The sequence below is a fragment of the Xenopus tropicalis genome, chromosome 5 (genome assembly GCF_000004195.4).
Source record: "Xenopus tropicalis strain Nigerian chromosome 5, UCB_Xtro_10.0, whole genome shotgun sequence".
In the NCBI taxonomy this organism is placed as follows: domain Eukaryota; kingdom Metazoa; phylum Chordata; class Amphibia; order Anura; family Pipidae; genus Xenopus; species Xenopus tropicalis.
Window position 1 is genome coordinate 129681729 of NC_030681.2, and position 18855 is coordinate 129700583.

The 18855-nt window shown below is 42.2% G+C and overlaps 2 protein-coding genes across 4 annotated transcripts; one reads left to right on the top strand and one right to left on the bottom strand.

Moving 5' to 3' along the window:
- Nucleotides 1-2938: 2938 nt before the first annotated feature.
- On the top strand, nt 2939-13498 carry tm4sf19 (transmembrane 4 L six family member 19). 2 transcript variants are annotated; one of them, XM_031902920.1, is made up of 6 exons: nt 2939-3115; nt 6277-6354; nt 10350-10525; nt 11686-11872; nt 12293-12386; nt 13428-13498. In XM_031902920.1, exons 1-5 carry the CDS (start codon nt 2939-2941, stop codon nt 12368-12370), a joined length of 696 nt encoding a protein of 231 aa, XP_031758780.1. In that variant the 3' UTR covers nt 12371-12386; nt 13428-13498. The 2 variants fall into 2 exon arrangements, with proteins under 2 accessions (XP_031758780.1, XP_031758781.1); XM_031902921.1 differs by lacking the exon at nt 13428-13498 and having other exon boundaries at nt 12293-12391.
- neu4 (neuraminidase 4 (sialidase)) lies at nt 12126-18487 on the bottom strand. 2 transcript variants are annotated; one of them, XM_012970212.3, is made up of 5 exons: nt 18340-18487; nt 17559-17768; nt 16139-16394; nt 13963-14532; nt 12126-13852 (listed from the first exon to the last, which is right to left on the bottom strand). In XM_012970212.3, exons 2-5 carry the CDS (start codon nt 17757-17759, stop codon nt 13431-13433), a joined length of 1449 nt encoding a protein of 482 aa, XP_012825666.1. In that variant the 5' UTR covers nt 17760-17768; nt 18340-18487; the 3' UTR covers nt 12126-13430. The 2 variants fall into 2 exon arrangements, with proteins under 2 accessions (XP_012825666.1, NP_001265675.1); NM_001278746.1 differs by lacking the exon at nt 18340-18487 and having other exon boundaries at nt 13431-13852; nt 13963-14533; nt 16137-16394; nt 17559-17759.
- Nucleotides 18488-18855: the final 368 nt, after the last annotated feature.

Sequence of the window (18855 nt, forward strand, 5' to 3'; positions counted from 1 at the left end):
GTGGGACAGCATAGCTGCTGAGAAACCAGACTGGAGAACTGCTAATCAGAAAGCTAAATAAATGAAAAAATGCAAAATGAAGACCAATTGCAAATTGTATCAGAATATTAATGTCTACACCATACTGAAAATGTATTTAAAGGGGAACAACCCCTTAAAGAGACAGAGCAGACGAGTCAAGCCCAAACCAAGGTAGTGTTACAGCTCAGGATCCAAATGAAGGCACTAGGGTTGGGTACAGAATCAGGAGGCTTGAGCAAGGCCAGGAAACAGATTCAGTGCACTCAGCACAACATGACACAGCCAGGTGAAAGCAGGAAAACACTGAGGGGCCTATTTATCATGCTGTGTAAAAAAACAGCGACAAAGTAGCCCCCACACCCCCAGGCATCACCGTGCTGTATCATGGTTTTAAGCCATCGTGTACCTCTGTGTAAGTGGAAGCAGCCATTTGAAATTGTTATGGGAAAATATGGTGTTCAACCGTTGCAGCTTTTTCTTCAAGTTTTGTTTTTCTGCCTGAACTCATAATATCACTGTCAACATCATACTAAAAGTTAATTTAAAGTTGAAGAACCTGTGGTTGGCTAATACAAAATATTCCAGAGTGGGCTAGAAAATGCCTCTTGGTGCTTGACTTTGATACCTCCTTGGACCTACACACAAAAATCTTCATCACAAAGGCACTGTTCCAGGCAAAGAGAATACCGACCCGCCACTGGAAAGACATTTAGCCCCCTTCTATACATGAATGGAGTAAAGCAATGGACGACTTGGCATCACTTGAAAGAACTATACTGGACAAAAAGGGACAGATGCTAAAATTTCTACAAATCTGACGTCACTGGGTGGACAACCCTCAAAAGCCAAACTAATCCTCTATATGCTCTGTCATATGTAACTAAGCCCATAGTATACCAACACGGATACAGAAAGGGTAGAACTGGCCAGAGGGAAAAATCCCCCTACAGGAAAAGCAAACAAATGTAAATCTTGTAATACTGCATGCTTATATACTCCTACTGTACAATACCCACTGAATGTACCTTGCAAATATGTTTAATAAAAAAATGCATTGAGCAAAAAAAAAAAAAAACCCCTTGGATATTTAGGTGTAACATTTTCAGTTTCCATAAGAAAATGTAAGAAAGTCAGATTCACAGGGTGGTGCCAATTTGCGAGGTAACTTTCACTCAATATAATTGTTACGTTTGGACCCCAGGCTGGCGCTGGGATAACTTCTTTGGGAGCGCCTGTGCCACCATCTTTCAGCACTTTCCCAATATTCCCTTTAACCATTAGCTACTGTAACTAGCGGGTCAAATAAAGAACAGCAGTGTCCGGTCACACACTGGCCATAGCAATTGCTGATTCTGCCCCAGAGTGCATGGCAGCTCACTGTGTATGGGACCAAACCTTTTGGCAACTCTGATTGCTACAAATTGGGTTGTTGGTGCAGTCCCCTCCCAACTAGCCTGCATAGGGGCCCCCATTATTATCTGATCATTGACCCAAGGGCTGACATGGGTGCTCAGACTGGGCAAAGATCAGCTTGTTTGGTTCATTTCTATTCAGCCATAGAAAGCTTGCGATCTCTGTAAGGACTTACCTCCAAAGAAGTATTTCAAATGGAAAACCGTGGGATGGAATATTGCTTTAAAGCCTTAAACCATTTTGTGGTTGAGTGTGATATTTCCTTGCCTTAGAAGGGCAAATCATCTTATCTTACCACTTTTCCCACAACACACAAGAGATGAGCACTTACATGTGACTCAAGTGGTGAATGTTATTCACAAATTTCCTCTTTCAGGGCTAAATTTGGCAGCCGTGGGCCAAACAGTGCGCAGTCCTTGTATATAAGGAACTAATCATCCCACACAATACTTCAGTATTGATTGACCGAAGTAGGACTTTGGGAAACTGCTGTTAACTCTTAAATTCAAAAATATCATCACAAATTCCCATCCTTGTGGACAGGTAGGTGTCATATTTGTTAGATTTGCTGCATTCTTTTTCTGGGACTTATTACTTATATTATTATTATTACTATTACTATTATTATTTTTAAGCTCTGATGTATAACAATGGGAATGGGTCCAATTATGCTAAAGCAGTGTAAATCTTATCCATCATCTGCTAAGCAAAGTGCCCTATTGCCACACATGGCCGTCCCCTGTTACAAAGGAACTAATTTATAGATGTTCTGTATGATATAAGAACAATGTCACTGCTACCAGTTTCCTTTTCTCTGGCAAAGATAAGTACAAACTGATCTCATGTTGCCAGTCACGCATTTTAAAGGATAACTAAAGTTTAATGGGGCAGAACACCCTCCTGTTCAATATAAGTGTACTGAGCAGGGATTGTGCCGAATGTACTTTTTGCCCATTGTTTTAATCACAAAAAATCTATGATTTTTGTTAATTATTGAGCTAAAGTTTACGCTGCTCCATGTTTGGTCCCTTGTGAGGTAGATCATTAGATTATCAGTGCTTAGATACTCAAAGATGGCAAACTCCTGGGAAGAACTTAGAAAGATTGAATTATTACTATTGTTAGGCTACTGAACCTCTCTGCTTGTACAGTAAGATATAGGTATATTTATTATCCTTTAATTTGGAGAGAGGATTTGCTATTTTACATACTGGATATCTCCCAGCCCCGGACTGGCAATCTGTGGGTTCTGGCAAATGCCAGAGGGGCTGCTGTAAGATGCCATAGACAGTCACTATTTATTGGGCTGGTGGGGGCTGTTTGAGCCTCTGTGTATTTGAAATGCCAGGGGCTATTTCGAATACCAGTCTGGACCTGATATCCCCAAAGCATTGGATTTTATGTATAAATGTACAGTATTTGATTGCATTGATGATAATGTTGCATATTTTCAGGACTGCAAGTGGCTCCTTGTTAAATAGTGCTCCCTGTTCTCTCCTCAGGCATGTGTGTGGGGAAATGCTCTCGCTATGTTGGGCTGTCTCTTGTGCTTTTGTCTTTACTGTCTATTGCTTTGCAACTCTTCCTGCTCTACCCTAACTTTGATGGCTCCTACCTGGACGAAGGTAACATCAGCAGTCATGTTAGAAAATATGCAGGAATTTGGGCTGGGGGATTATTGGTAAGTCTGCATCATCATCATCATAATCATGAATGTCTACATCATGCTAAAATCTTTTTTTTAAAGAGATACTGTCATGATTTGTATGGGGTACTTTTTATTTCTAAATAAGACTGTTTACATAGCAAATAATTCACTCTGCCATTTAAAATTATATTCTTGAACCAACAAATGTATATTTTTAGCTGTAATATTGGTGTGTAGGCGCCATCTTAGTGCATTGTGCCTGAGTCTGAGCTTTCAGAAGGAGCCAGCGCTACACATTAGCATTGCTTTCAGGTAACCTATTGTTTCTCCTACTCCCATGTAACTGGAGGAGTCCCAAGCCGGACTTGGATTCCTTACTATTGAATTCTATTCTGATACCTACTGGGAGCTGCTATCTTGCTCCCTTCCCATTGTTCTGCTGATCAGCTGCTGGGAGAGGGGTGATATCACTCCAACTTGCAGCGCAGCAGTAAAGTGTGACTGAAGTTTATCAGAGCACAGGTCACGTGGCTGTGGCACCCTGGGAAATGAAGAATATGCCTAGCCCCATGTGAAATTTCAAAATTAAATATAAAAAAATCTTTGAAAAATTTATTTCAATGGAGGATTCTGCTGGAGAAGCCTCATTAACTGATGCGTTTCGAAAAACCTGCTTTTCCCATGACAGTATTCCTTTATGGGGAACTTCCCATTAAACATGTAGATTCACTTTTGCTGAAACAGAGACTGATCTTTCTCTTGTGGGTGGTGGGGCAGAACCATGACAAACCAGGATCCAGCTGCTTTATAAAATATCCAATATATTCAGATTCTCAGAATTTGCAGGGTGCAGTTAATCTGTGGGGTTTTACTCATATTGGGATTCGCAAGTAGAAATGATTTTTCAGAAATCTCACACAAAAATCTCACCTGTGCTGAAAAAAGCAAAATAGTAGCTTCCCCTCTTAGGCTGATGCCACACGTGGTGTTTTTACGCTGCGTATTTTCTAATTCTCTCGGCAGCTGAAAAACGCCTGATATCATCATCCATAGAAATAGCTTGAACTATTTAAAAGCATACCACACAATGCGGAAATACGCTAGAAAACGCCTTAGCACAGATTTTTCAAGCGTAGGCCGAAATACGCCAGTATTTGCAAAGCAAGCTATTCCTATGTATACACAAAGGCAGCTGCCAGACCTAGCGGAAATACGCAGCGTTTTTTACTATTTCGCACTATTAGCACCATGGAAATGGGATTTGCTTACGTCACCAGTACTAGGCTGAAAAACGCCATAGTCAGGGGCTGTGTGGCTTGTGCAGCGTTTTTAGGCTGAGAAAAAACGCAGCGGAAAAACGCCACGTGTGGCATCAGCCTTAATTATGAATTTTTAAAAAGGAGACAGAATATTCATATATTACTGTCTACTTGAAAGAAAATATGTCCACCCAAAGAACTCGCAGAAGAGGAAAGCTCAAAAGTGCTCATCTGAACACTTTTGCAATTATCAATAATTACTATCTTCTTTTGATTTTCTTGATGATAGCAGTTTTACACTGCTATTCTATGAATGTGTAAGAGTTCCTTCTGCTCTGTCAGGCACAGCAATTGGACAGGACACCTAAAAACACTTCTCTGCTCAGCTGTATTATTTACTGTGACAGTGATGATAGCATTGAGAAGAGGAAGGTCAGGTGGTACCTCCTGGATCAGCAAATTAGGCTTCTGGACTTGTGCAGCCACCAACTGGGCAAAACTGCAAGGGTGGTGCTTCTGTTATACATGTGTGTAACATTAGTAGTTTTACAAAAACAAAAACCTTATGAATGTGTATATCATAAAAAAAACAATAAATATATATAGGAAGATAAACTGCGTCTAAGGGAGAGTCTCGTTTCTCATTAAAAGAGAGCAGTTCAAATCTTCTCCTAAAAAAATGTATGAGAGAAGTCCAAAAACAGAATTTCCCTTAATCAGCAACATCACTGAGGCGCGTTCTTCTCTTTTTTGTGCATAATTTAACAGAATATGACCTTTTTAGGTAGCAATGGTCAACTTGCTGCCCTCCAGATGTTGCTACGCTAAAAATCTCAGTATCCTAGTTGTATCCTAGTTGTAGTTCATACCATTTGGAGGGCAGCATTTAAGGCATCCACATTAATAGAGGGAATTAATTATTAGAATACCTGTAAGTGCATAAAAGACATAAGTGGTCCGCTGATCTCCAGTTGCAAAAGGTTATGCCTTATTAGCAGTTCTGCCTGCACCCCACGCCTGAACTTTATAGTCTAAGTACAAATCAGTTATTACCCGTATATACTTGAGTAAAAGCCGATCCGAATATAAGCCGAGGTACCTAATTTTACCTAAGAAAACTGGAAAAACTTATTGACTCGAGTATAAGCCTAGGGTGGGAAATGCAGCAGCTACTGCTAAGTTTTAACAGTCAAAATAAATACCAATAAAATTACATTAATTGAGGCATCAGTGGGGTATATGTTTTTTAATATTTATTTCAAAGAAAAACAGTAAACTAGCTCTGTAAGCGGAGAAGAGAGTCAACAAAAACAATATGAGTACTACCCCATGCTCATTGCACATTGGCAAACTGGCAGCAGTCCCGATCCCGGAGGAGATGTAAGGGGAAATAAGTATTGCTAGTGGGAGCCTAGGCGAGGGCACTGGAGGGTCTGGTTGCGGGCAGCCTAATTTGCACACAAAGGAGAGAGGGTGCTAGTCTAGAGGGACCCATGGCACCCGACTCGAGTATAAGTCGAGGGTGACTTTTTCAGCTCATTTTGGGTGCCGAAAAACTAGGCTTATACTCGAGTATATACAGTATTTTTGTTTATGGTTTCTCAGCCTAAGATTTTTCCAGCTGCAACCAATGCACTTGTGCTTTGAGTTACTGGAAGATTTAATCTGCTGTAACTAACTGATTCCAGCATAATGGTTAAGTCCATCATATGTGCACTAGGCACACACAGAATGGCTAAGTATCTCAAAACTGTAAGAAAAAATATAAATTCTATTTGTAAAAAGCATTGTTTATCTCCAGTACAGTTTAAGTGCATATTTCCATTAGTGACAGTTCTCCTTTAATTTATAGTAAATGGGGTGCAGAGATGGGAGAGTGTGACCCCTGCAAACGTTTTTGCCTGACAATGTATCTTGTTGAACTGCTCTAATCAGGTTCTGGTACCAGGGATACAAGCCACTTTGGCTGGATTTAAAGTGAGAGGCTTGACCTGCTGCTGTACCTGTTGTGATGTAAGTAACTGATATTTACTAATTTGCCACCCAATGTGACATATATACTGTAGCTGCTGCACACTCAGTGTCGGACTGGCCCTACAGGATGCCAGGAAAACTCCCGGTGGGCTCAGGTGTCAGCGGGCCCTCTTGCTTCTAACTATTTGTCCAATTGCATGGTCATTCCCTATTTCTGTATGGGAGAAAGATGTGGAAGGATAGAGAAAAGAGACTTGGATAATAAAGTGTTTGAGGGAGGAATAATAGTTAAGAAAGTGGGCCTGTGGTCCAAGGATTCCTGGTGGGCCCCTGGCATCTCAGTCTGACACTGCCACAGTGTATGCCCACCCAGGTACATGAAAAGACTGCTAGAGTATTAGCACATTTGGGTAGTCAAACAGGGATGGTCAGAGTGGGGATAAGACTCGACATATACAGAGACGCTGACATATATAGAGAGACTGGCATATAGAAGGAGGGAAACTGGCACATTGGAAAAGGGAGTTATAGTTACTTTGGAAAAGAGGAGAAATTGACATAAATGAATTGGAGATAAATGGGGATTAATTGACACATAGGGACTGAGAGGAGATTTTGGCACATGTAAAGAAGGTATAAAAAGCAAGTAACATGACACGGGGACACATGGGGAAAGGAGGCAAATTAAAAGGTGTAGAGAGGACAATTGGCACTGGGTGAAAATTGACATTTAAAGAGGGCAGAGAATGGGAGAAGTCAATTTGGGAAAAAGGTAAAGTGGCATAAGGAGAATGTGAGTTTGACATTTTTAGAATTGGGAGGACTCGGAGAAAGAGGCACATAGGGATAGGGAGAAATTGGCACATAGGGATAGGGAGAAATTGGCACATGGGGATGGGGAGACATTGGCACATAGGGATGGGGAGACATTGGCACATAGGGATGGGGAGACATTGGCAGGTGGGGATGGGGAGACATTGGCAGGTGGGGACGGGGAGACATTGGCACATAGGGATGGGGAGACATTGGCAGGTGGGGATGGGGAGACATTGGCACATAGGGATGGGGAGAAATTGGCACATGGGAATGGGGAGACATTGGCACATGGGGATGGGGAGACATTGGCAGGTGGGGATGGGGAGAGATTGGCACATAGGGATTGGGAGACATTGGCACATAGGGATAGGGAGAAATTGGCACATGGGAATGGGGAGACATTGGCACATAGGGGATGGGGAGACATTGGCACATAGGGATGGGGAGACATTGGCACATAGGGATGGGGAGACATTGGCACATAGGTATAGGGAGAAATTGGCACATGGGGATGGGGAGACATTGGCACATAGGGATAGGGAGAAATTGGCACATGGGAATGGGGAGACATTGGCACATAGGTATAGGGAGAAATTGGCACATGGGGATGGGGAGACATTGGCACATAGGGATAGGGAGAAATGGGCACATAGGGATGGGGAGACATTGGCACATAGGGATAGGGAGAAATTGGCACATATGGATAGGGAGAAATTGGCACATAGGGATGGGGAGACATTGGCACATAGGGATGGGGAGACATTGGCACATAGGGATGGGGAGACATTGGCACATAGGGATGGGAGACATTGGCACATGGGGATAGGGAGAAATTGGCACATGGGAATGGGGAGACATTGGCACATAGGGATGGGGAGACATTGGCACATGGGGATGGGGAGACATTGGCACATAGGGATGGGGAGACATTGGCACATAGGGATGGGGAGACATTGGCACATAGGTATAGGGAGAAATTGGCACATGGGGATGGGGAGACATTGGCACATAGGGATAGGGAGAAATTGGCACATGGGAATGGGGAGACATTGGCACATAGGTATAGGGAGAAATTGGCACATGGGAATGGGGAGACATTGGCACATAGGGATAGGGAGAAATGGGCACATAGGGATGGGGAGACATTGGCACATAGGGATAGGGAGAAATTGGCACATATGGATAGGGAGAAATTGGCACATAGGGATGGGGAGACATTGGCACATAGGGATGGGGAGACATTGGCACATAGGGATGGGGAGACATTGGCACATAGGGATGGGAGACATTGGCACATGGGGATAGGGAGAAATTGGCACATGGGAATGGGGAGACATTGGCACATAGGGATGGGGAGACATTGGCACATGGGGATTGGGAGACATTGTCACATGGGGATAGGGTGAAATTGGCACATAGGGATGGGGAGACATTGGCACATAGGGAAGGGGAGAAATTGGAACATGGGAAAGGGGAGAAATTGGCACATAGGGATAGGGAGAAATGGGCACATAGGGATAGGGAGAAATTGGCACATAGGGATAAGGAGAAATTGGCACATAGGGATAGGGAGAAATTGGCACATAGGGATAAGGAGAAATTGGCACATAGGGATAGGTAGAAATTGGCACATAGGGATAGGTAGAAATTGGCACATAGGGATAGGTAGAAATTGGCACATAGGGATAGGTAGAAATTGGCACATAGGGATAGGTAGAAATTGGCACATAGGGATAGGGAGAAATTGGCACATAGGGATAGGGAGAAATTGGCACATAGGGATAGGGAGAAATTGGCACATAGGGATAGGGAGAAATTGGCACATAGGGATAGGGAGAAATTGGCACATAGGGATAGGGAGAAATTGGCACATAGGGATAAGGAGAAATTGGCACATAGGGATAGGTAGAAATTGGCACATAGGGATAGGGAGACATTGGCACATAGGGATAGGTAGAAATTGGCACATAGGGATGGGGAGACATTGGCACATGGGGATGGGGAGAAATTGGCCCATAGGGATAGGGAGAAATGGGCATATAGGGATAGGGAGAAATTGGCACATAGGGATAAGGAGAAATTGGCACATAGGGATAGGGAGAAATGGGCACATAGGGATAGGGAGAAATTGGAACATGGGAAAGGGGAGAAATTGGCACATAGGGATAGGGAGAAATGGGCACATAGGGATAGGGAGAAATTGGCACATAGGGATAGGTAGAAATTGGCACATAGGGATAAGGAGAAATTGGCACATAGGGATAGGGAGAAATTGGCACATAGGGATAGGGAGAAATTGGCACATAGGGATGGGGAGAAATGGGCACATAGGGATAGGGAGAAATGGGCACATAGGGATAGGGAGAAATTGGAACATGGGAAAGGGGAGAAATTGGCACATAGGGATAGGGAGAAATGGGCACATAGGGATAGGGAGAAATTGGCACATAGGGATAAGGAGAAATTGGCACATAGGGATAAGGAGAAATTGGCACATAGGGATAGGGAGAAATTGGCACATAGGGATAGGGAGAAATTGGCACATAGGGATAGGGAGAAATGGGCACATAGGGATAGGGAGAAATTGGCACATAGGGATAAGGAGAAATTGGCACATAGGGATAGGGAGAAATTGGCACATAGGGATAAGGAGAAATTGGCACATAGGGATAAGGAGAAGTGGGCACATAGGGATAGGGAGAAATGGGCACATAGGGATAAGGAGAAATTGGTACATAGGGATAGGGAGAAATTGGCACATAGGGATAAGGAGAAATTGGCACATAGGGATAAGGAGAAATGGGCACATATGGATAGGGAGAAATGGGCACATAGGGATAAGGAGAAATTGGTACATAGGGATAAGGAGAAATGGGCACATAGGGATAGGGAGAAATGGGCACATAGGGATAAGGAGAAATGGGCACATGGGGAAGGGAAGAAATTGGCACATGGAGAGATGGTGCAGTGACTGACTCATTTTGACATGGAGAAAAGACGGAGATATTCACATTTGGGAAAAGGAGGAAACGATTGATGGGTATAAGGGGAGTTGAGAGATAAGATAGCTACCCTAATAAGTGACAATCAAAAGGCATTTTTTCAAAATATGGTTGTAAAATGCAGGGAATGTGTTTAGTCCTGGCAAGGGCAGCTCTTGTGATTGTGTGTTTCTCATTAACAACTGTCTATTTATATGTGACCAATTTATCCCACAGATGCTGCTTTCCTTTGTTCTTTCCTCTGTGGCTTTTGTGGGAGCTGCGTATTGCCTCTTCATATCTTCGCAAGGACTAAAAAATGGCCCCTACTGTTCTTACCAGAATACGCAGACACACGTATTGGAATGGGGTTTTGCTTTTGAAAACAATGACCCAGGGAGATGGGGAAACAGGTATAATTTATACAGCCCATTGTCATGAGAACAAGTGAAAATGACACAGGCAGATCATACAATTGCTGGTACGCCATATGGATTTCAAACATCTGTCATTCTTCAAAAAATTGTTGCATTTAATTGTCAAGAACTTCAAAGACATGTGACTTTAAGGGGGGAATTCACAAAAGTGGTGGAAAAACTTTCTCCAGATTCACAAACAGAAATCCGCCTAAATTCTGGCTTAACTGCCACTTTTCAGTTTTTGGTGAAAGACAGACAGTTTACAGACACTTTTGTGAATTTGTCGTTTAAACAACATTTATACATAGTTTTAACAACATTTTTCCTGACATTTTCAAAATGGAGTAAGGCTCAGTGTGACTCAGTAACATATTAATGGGGGTTAGCAGCCTAGGGGACAAGTTCCTGTCTAACCCTAGAACAATAGGTGCAAAAATCCTCATTAACATTTTATAAACAAGTAAAACACTGATTAAAAAAAAAGTTCAATTTATATCTTATATATAAAACATTTTTAACCTCACATTTGCAAGATTATGCTAGTTTTAGCTTAATGATTGAGACAATAACAACATTTTGAGTGAATATATTGTATAATCACTTCACTGACACTAATCTGAGCCCCCAGCATGTCTAAACTACAGAGCTGCTTAACAGCATTGATCCCCCACCTTTAGCTCTGCCCCTTCTGTTCCCAGCAGCCATCTTGGTGATCAGCAAACAGCACATGCACACTGGCACCCAAACTGGGATATTGGGGTACAGGGTTGGACTGGCCCAACAGGGCACTGGATAAAGACCCGGTGGGCCCTAGTCCTGTTGGACCTCTTGTCACTGGGCATGTTGGTGTGTGGGCCGGGTTTCTGCTGACCAGTAATGAGTAGGGACTAGAGAACAAGGTATTTAGAAGTGGAATTACACAGAAATATAGAAAACATTTGCTTTATCTCAATATCAGCACTTCTGTGACAAAGAGTCCAGATTTGCTTCAGCTTAACACTTTTGGCCGAATCCAATTGTGACATAATTGGTTAGATTTGCCAAAATTCTGGATTCTGTGCTTCCTTCCCTAGGATATAGGTTGGCAGACATTTCTGTAAATCTAAGTTATCTATTTCATTTGATCTTTTGTTTTCTATACTCCTTTACACCAGCGATGTTTATGTGTTTGGCATTCCTGTATGGAGCGACATCTGCGATAAGCCCCCAATGATTGTTCCCTGGACCTTCAGCTTCTTCTTTTTGCTCGGCCTGGTTGGCGTTTTGCAGGTCGTCCTAAGCTTCTTCCAGATCATTAATTCATTTATTGGAATATTTGGTGGGAGATGTGATGGCTACAAGGTTGGTGATAGAGTTTTGTACCAGCTTTATCCTTATCACAGGGAACTCACATACCTAAATTTTTACTGTGATAGAAGGGAAGGATCTCATTGTTTATCATTGTTGCGGGGCACCCAATTAAAGTTTCATAAAAATATCCTATTGCTAAAGTGCCCATAGGCCCTAAAAGGATTTTGTCATGAGGCCCAGTAACTTCTAGTTACATCAATAAGCAATTATAAGGAGAAGAGAAGATATTAGTAAGTATTGATAGACAGGTGTTTGTAGGAATTCTGTTGTTAGGTAAAAGTTCTAGATTTCAAGGAGTTAATATTACCAGATGACGACAGTTTATAAAGTTGTGCGATGACACTTTAATATTTGCTCATTACAAAATGATATATCAATATAAAAATCTGTCCAATGAACTTCATTCCATAGTGGCGTGCAGATGATGGCCCAGGTGACAAGAGGAAAGCTCCTGAGACTGGAGGAAAAGAGGATTCGCTACCAAAATAGGAAATGATTCTTTATGGTAAGGACAGCAAAATGATTAACATCCAAGGAAGGAGGTTATAGGTGAATGGAGGGCATAGAAATAGGTTGGCTACCATCCTAGCATAAGAGATGACATTTACAATTCCAATTTTTAAGCCACCAATCATTAATCCAAGTAGATATCTTATTGCCATCTTTTTTGGCAGGACGTATAATTTTAGCCTTTGAGCTTGACTGCTGGGATTTTGTTTTAATTTCTCGTGATCAGTCTACTGGATCAGAATGTGTTGGAAAGGTGGCATGTACGTAATTGTCTACCTTAGGCGCTGTTACGTACAAACTGTAATCATAGGAAGGGACCCTCTTTTGTGGGCTTTGCCAACAGCTTTTTTCCTGAGTATTAAATGAGATTAAAAGTAATTTTTATATTATAGAACCCCCACAATTACGAACTGGGTACACACTGGGTCTTACACCCCAGCATAGACAGTTTAACTGGCTCCGGGAGAAATTAACCCTAGTGTGTGTTATGTAAGCAACCTTATACTGTATGGTGATAATTTCTCCCCCTTGAGCTGTCAGTGGGGTTATGGGCTACTGAAGTGCTTCAGGTTGGATTTCCCTTATGGATATATGAACATATCAGTTGTTAAACAAGAAATGTCTAATTCACTTTTTATGTTCCTCCTTTTTAACCTCTCCCATGCCTTTTGTCACTACGTATTTAATGCTTTATAATCAAGTGAAGTGTCTAAAGTCAGAAAACCACAAGTGTTAGGGGAAGGAGGCTAGGCTTGACTGTATAACACATCTATTGCTGGGATTATATGAGATGTGACCAGACATTCTTCACCTGGCCTTCACATTATTTCCCACAGTCTCAGGAGGCTGGCCTCTCTACTGCCCATCCCATTCTTAAATGCTAAAAGCAACCTTCCCTAGCCATACTGATTGGCGTTGTGTACAACTTTTGTTAAACCTTTTGTAGAGATTGATACTGCATCATGAGAAACAACATCCCCTTAGTTCTATTGTTCTAGTAGCTCATTTGCACAGTATTATGTTGCTTCCTTTATAGATATTAAGATGTTGTGCAGTTCTTCTTTATTCGGTGCTTCATCTTGGTCTGGCGCATAACTTCTGAGCTGGGAGTTAAATTCTGGATGACTTCATATAGGGTGAAGATGCTGAATGAAATCTGTTCATATGGGGAACTCAAACCATTTTCATAAAGACAAGCAAAGACAACAACTGGCAAGGACCCCATTGCACTTTTTTCACCCGATGGTGGCCCGAGATATGCAAGGTCTGAATAGGCACTGGGACCCTCGTAGATTACCCAGGGACCTGTCCAGCTGTCTGCATCTCTGGGATATGAGGTGAGATAGACACCAAGGTTCACACGTGATCTGGCACTTGTTGGATGGGAGTAGAGCACCCATGTTGGATTTCGGACATCTGGCATATTCTTGTAGAATGTTTCCTTCATTCCTCGATGGTCTTCTAAACCAACAAGACATTGTAAATTTAGGAAAAAGAATCATACGTACAATGACAAAACCCAGCTATAGTCTTCATCAGCATGTGGAGCAAAAATTGACTAAGATTGGTACCTGTTTTCCATTTCCATTGAAGCATCTTTCTGCTGAACTGATTTATATGTTTAGCTTCATCCTTTATCTTTTGCTGATCATTTTTTCCTGATACATCATTATGGGCTTTTTGGCACTTTAGTTGCATGGTTAAATGATGGTCAGGGCATGGACTATACAGAGTGTGCAGCGGAGCTGGAAAACCAATGACACTTCCATGACACCCTGTGGGGGTCTCAACCAACTTCTCAATCAGCTGACCTGGCTCAAATACAACACCATCATCAGTGCTCAGAGCTTGTACTCTGAATCCAAGGGAGCTTCGGGCATTGCAGTACAGGATATTGTTACCATCAGCCTCATCCACTGATACCATCTGGCACTCCACGCTGTGTAAATTTGGTATGAGGTCTCCGAAATTCCAGCTTTGCCCATGGTCATCACTATGGAATGCAAAAGCGCGGGCAGTGGTCTGGCAGAAGCTCCCAAAGCAATGTCTCTGCTCAATGTGATATGTATAAGCAGGAATAATTAATCGCCCATTTCTCAGCTGAATTCCATGACCTGGTCCCAAGGCAAATGTGGCCCACTCTAAAACAGAGACAGTAATATAGAAATTATAATTATAGTCTTATATATATATATATAAATACATTTTGTTGTTTTTATACTTGAGAGTGCTGGTCCTTACCAAACATATATATATATACATGAATCATAATTCTTTGCAGGAAGGCACAGAACCGTATGACTAGCACGGGGACATTTGTGTAAACAACTTGCCAAAAATCACCTAGATTGAGTTCCCTGGAGAGTGTTGTCTGTGCATATGTTGTTTTGAGAGAGGTCCTGAATGTAAAACTTTATTCCATGGTGGGCTCTAAGAGGTCCACTAGTACCATGAGTCTATATTTTTCTAGTGATCTTATCGTAATTATGTGCTGTACATTCTATAATACTGTGAGATGTAATACTCCATTCTGTGTCTGTGATTAAGGACTGTGATGTGTAAAACTGCAGGTTGTGTGATATTTTGATGCATTCTGTATTTTTGTGTTTTTTTATGTGAATTAAAGAATTTTTAATTTTGTTCTGCCTCTAAAGCTGTGGTGTGACTTGGACCCAGAGTGTGCGCATAAATATTAGCAATTTGTAAATGTTTCATATTTAAAAAGCTTTAAAGACATGTGCACTGTGAATACAAATTTCGCAATGATGTTTGCCCATTAAATGCACCAGTTGTGCCCAGCTTAATAAATATAAACACGGGCAGGGCAAATATATTTACTGTGCTAATAATTCTGAGCTGCACAATTTTTTTAAATGACCCCTACTATACAGTATATTGGGCCTATGGGGGGCTGCTGTATGGGCCTCTGTCTACTTTTAATGCCAGGGCCTATTTTAAATGCCAGTCCAGATCTGCCTGGTAAGGCCTCACCTTGAGTATGGGGGGCAGTTTTGGGCTCCGGTCCTTAAAAAGGATATTAATGAGCTGGAGAGAGTGCAGAGACGCAGTGTCGGACTGAGATGGCAGGAGCCACCAGAAAACCCTGGACAATGGGCCCGCTGTCATAACTTTAATTCCTCCTCTCCTCCTTCAAACTCTTTATTATCCTAGTCTTTTTTCTTTACGTACTATACTCTATTCTTCCATCTATTCAAGCTTCTGTTCCCATACAGAAATAGGGAATGACCATGAAATAGGCTAAATAGATAGAAGCAAGAGGGCCCACTGACCCCTGGGCCCACCGGGAGTTTTCCTGGTATCCCTGCGGGCCACACTAATTAAGTACACTAATTAAGCCACTGAACAGGAGTCAGATCCCCCCCAGCTGTAATCAGTATTGTTTCAGGGGTGCAGTAAAAACTTTAATACCATTTAATTCCAACATTTACAGTACAGGTATGGGACCTGTAGAGACTGCAACTAAACTGGTAAAGGGGATGGAAGATTTAACTATGAGGTTAGACTGCCTGGGTTGGGGTTGAAAAGGCGCTTGCAAGGGGACATGATTACTCTGTACAAGTACATTACAGGGGATTATAGGCAGACAGGACCTTTTTCACTTAAAAAAGAATTAAAGGTTTGTACTACAATGAACTGCATTAAGTTATTGTAAAAAAATATGAAGATATGGATTGCAATAGTCTAAATATTACATTGCTGCCACACCTAATACATAAAGACAGTTACCTTTCAGTGATTCCCCAATGACCTGGTGGGTTAGGTCTGTGACTTCACTCCAACTCTTTCCCTGGTCTAAACTTCTCACATAGCAAAGCCTGGCCGCATTCTGCCCAGTAATAATCTGATAGGATTCTGTGGTCCTGCCAAAGACTGCGATGAAGAAGAGGAACAATTGCCCAGTGGCATCATCATAGACTGGACAAGGATTCATAGAACGATGGCCGGGCAAAGAAGCTTGTTCCACAGCGTGCATGTCCTCCCACTGTAAGCGATACAGAATGACTTTTCTTACTCCTTACTTACTGCCAATACAGGTGCCTGGGGCACAGCAGGGCTGACAATGTCAATAGAACATTTTGAGATGGATTGCTGTGCGCTGGGCCCCTCTGAAGATTTGTTTGCGGGGTGGCGGCATGGGTGGTACACTAATTAACAAAGGGATACGCCCCCGAAACGTTGCATTTTGAATAAACACGCAGGGGCTTTGCCCCGCTTGCACTTTACTTGTTGTGCTGGCTGAAATAATTTCCACTGGTACACTAATTAAGTCACTGAACAGGAGTCAGATCCCCCCCCCAGCTGTAATCAGTATTGTTTCAGGGGTGCAGTAAAAACTTTAATTCCATTTAATGCCAACATTTACAGTACAGGTATGGGACCTGTTATCCAGAATGCTCGGGACCTGGGGTTTTCCAGATAAAGGATCTTTCTGTAATTTGGATCTCCTTAACTTAAGTCTGCTAAAAATCATTAAAATACTGAATAAACCCAATAGGCTTGTTTTGCCTACAATAAGGATTCATTATATCTTAGTTGGGGTCAAGTACAGGTACTGTTTTATTATTACAGAGAAAAGGGAATCATTTAACCATTAAATAAACCCAATAGGGCTGTTCTGCCCCCAATAAGGGGTAATTATATCTTAGTTGGGATCAAGTACAGGTACTGTTTTATTATTACAGAGAAAAGGGAATCATTTAACCATTAAATAAACCCAATAGGGCTGTTCTGCCCCCAATAAGGGGTAATTATATCTTAGTTGGGATCAAGTACAGGTACTGTTTTATTATTACAGAGAAAAAGGAATCATTTAACCATTAAATAAACCCAATAGGGCTGTTCTGCCCCCAATAAGGGGTAATTATATCTTAGTTGGGATCAAGTACGGGTACTGTTTTATTATTACAGAGAAAAATCATTTTTAAAAAATAGAATAATTTGCTTATAATGGAGTTAATGGGAGATGGGCTTTCTGTAATTCGGAACTTTCTGGATAACGGGTTTCCGGATAAGGGATCCCATACCTGTACAACATTTTTTTAATACATAGAAAAGAAAATCTTCTAAAATAATGTAACATTTTAGGTGATAGTTTCTTTTATAACGGTTAAGAAAGGTATATGCCCCCTCGGCACCCAATTCTGACCTCCACATAGTTGCGGTAGAATATTCCACGGCGAAGGACGATGAGGTTAGCATGGGCATCATCTGCACTGAGCCTCTCCTCTGCAAAGGCCAACAGGGTGCGCCAGCGGGGGAGGTACAGCAGGGCCGGCACACGATAGGTCACTCCATTTTTCTCCTTCTCAAAAAGAACTGTGCGTGCAGGGACATGGCGGGACCCCATGGGCAGTGGCTGTGGATAGAGATAGTTGCAATATTCAGTTGCTAGTAGCATACTGGGATTTGCAGTCCAACAGCAGCCAGAGACTGTATACCTGCTGTACATACTGATGGTATGTATGGTACATACTGATGGTATCTAATAATTGTTAGGCCCTGTATATGCTGTATAGTCTCACCTAGGAGCAACTCACCAGTCTGCTACTCAGATAATGAACAAACACATTAGAAAACATTAACGCTCTTTTCTCAGGTTAAGGATCAATAGATGATGCTCGTTGTATCCTCCTCAGCCACTGTATAAGTATTCTGTCTTTTATTCTCTCCTCTTCATTTCAAGCTACTATTAATGTATTACTCCCCACCCAGTACCTATTGGCCAGGATTCTTTATCCTTCCCAAACTGTACTTTCTGCCCTGTGTTCCTTACACTCCACAATCAGCACATATGGCCAGTGTTCCTTACTGTACCCCATCAGTATGTCAGTTTTGGGTTACTACCCTAGTCTCCCTCTCCACAATGTTCCAGGGCTCCTTACACTATGGTCTCTGGTTCTGTTCATGAATCGATACCCAGTCAGTACCTGCGTGCAATGCTCCCGATGCCACTCTCTGTATCTCTCTTCAGTTGGTTTCTACCACCTCTTGCAGGATCCCTTCCTAGACATCCTCTTTGCCTTCTGTAGGTTTAAGCTTCTGTTTAACAACCTCTGTGGCTTTCCTTCATCTTCTGGGGCTTTCTACCTACAAACCTAGATCATGTGAGCTGACATACAAAGGACGCTGCTAGTGACCCAGAAATTCTATCCCAGTCAGCAACCACAGTCTGTCAGTGTATCAGACTCACAGAGCTGTTTTTGTTAGGCTTGTTTAGCATTCTGCCCATTGCCCACTGAAGCTAAAGCTCCTCTGAACTAAGTGCAATGCCTGGGAGTCTGCAATACAGCATCTGACTATGGGAGCACATTCACAAGAATGGTTATTGCTTATCTGTATCAGAAAGCCACTTGAATACTGTTGCACTCCTTTCAGTAAGGCAGGAGGAGTTACCTGGATCTATATGAATATAGTGTGCCATTCTACACTATAGGTCTCAGTTA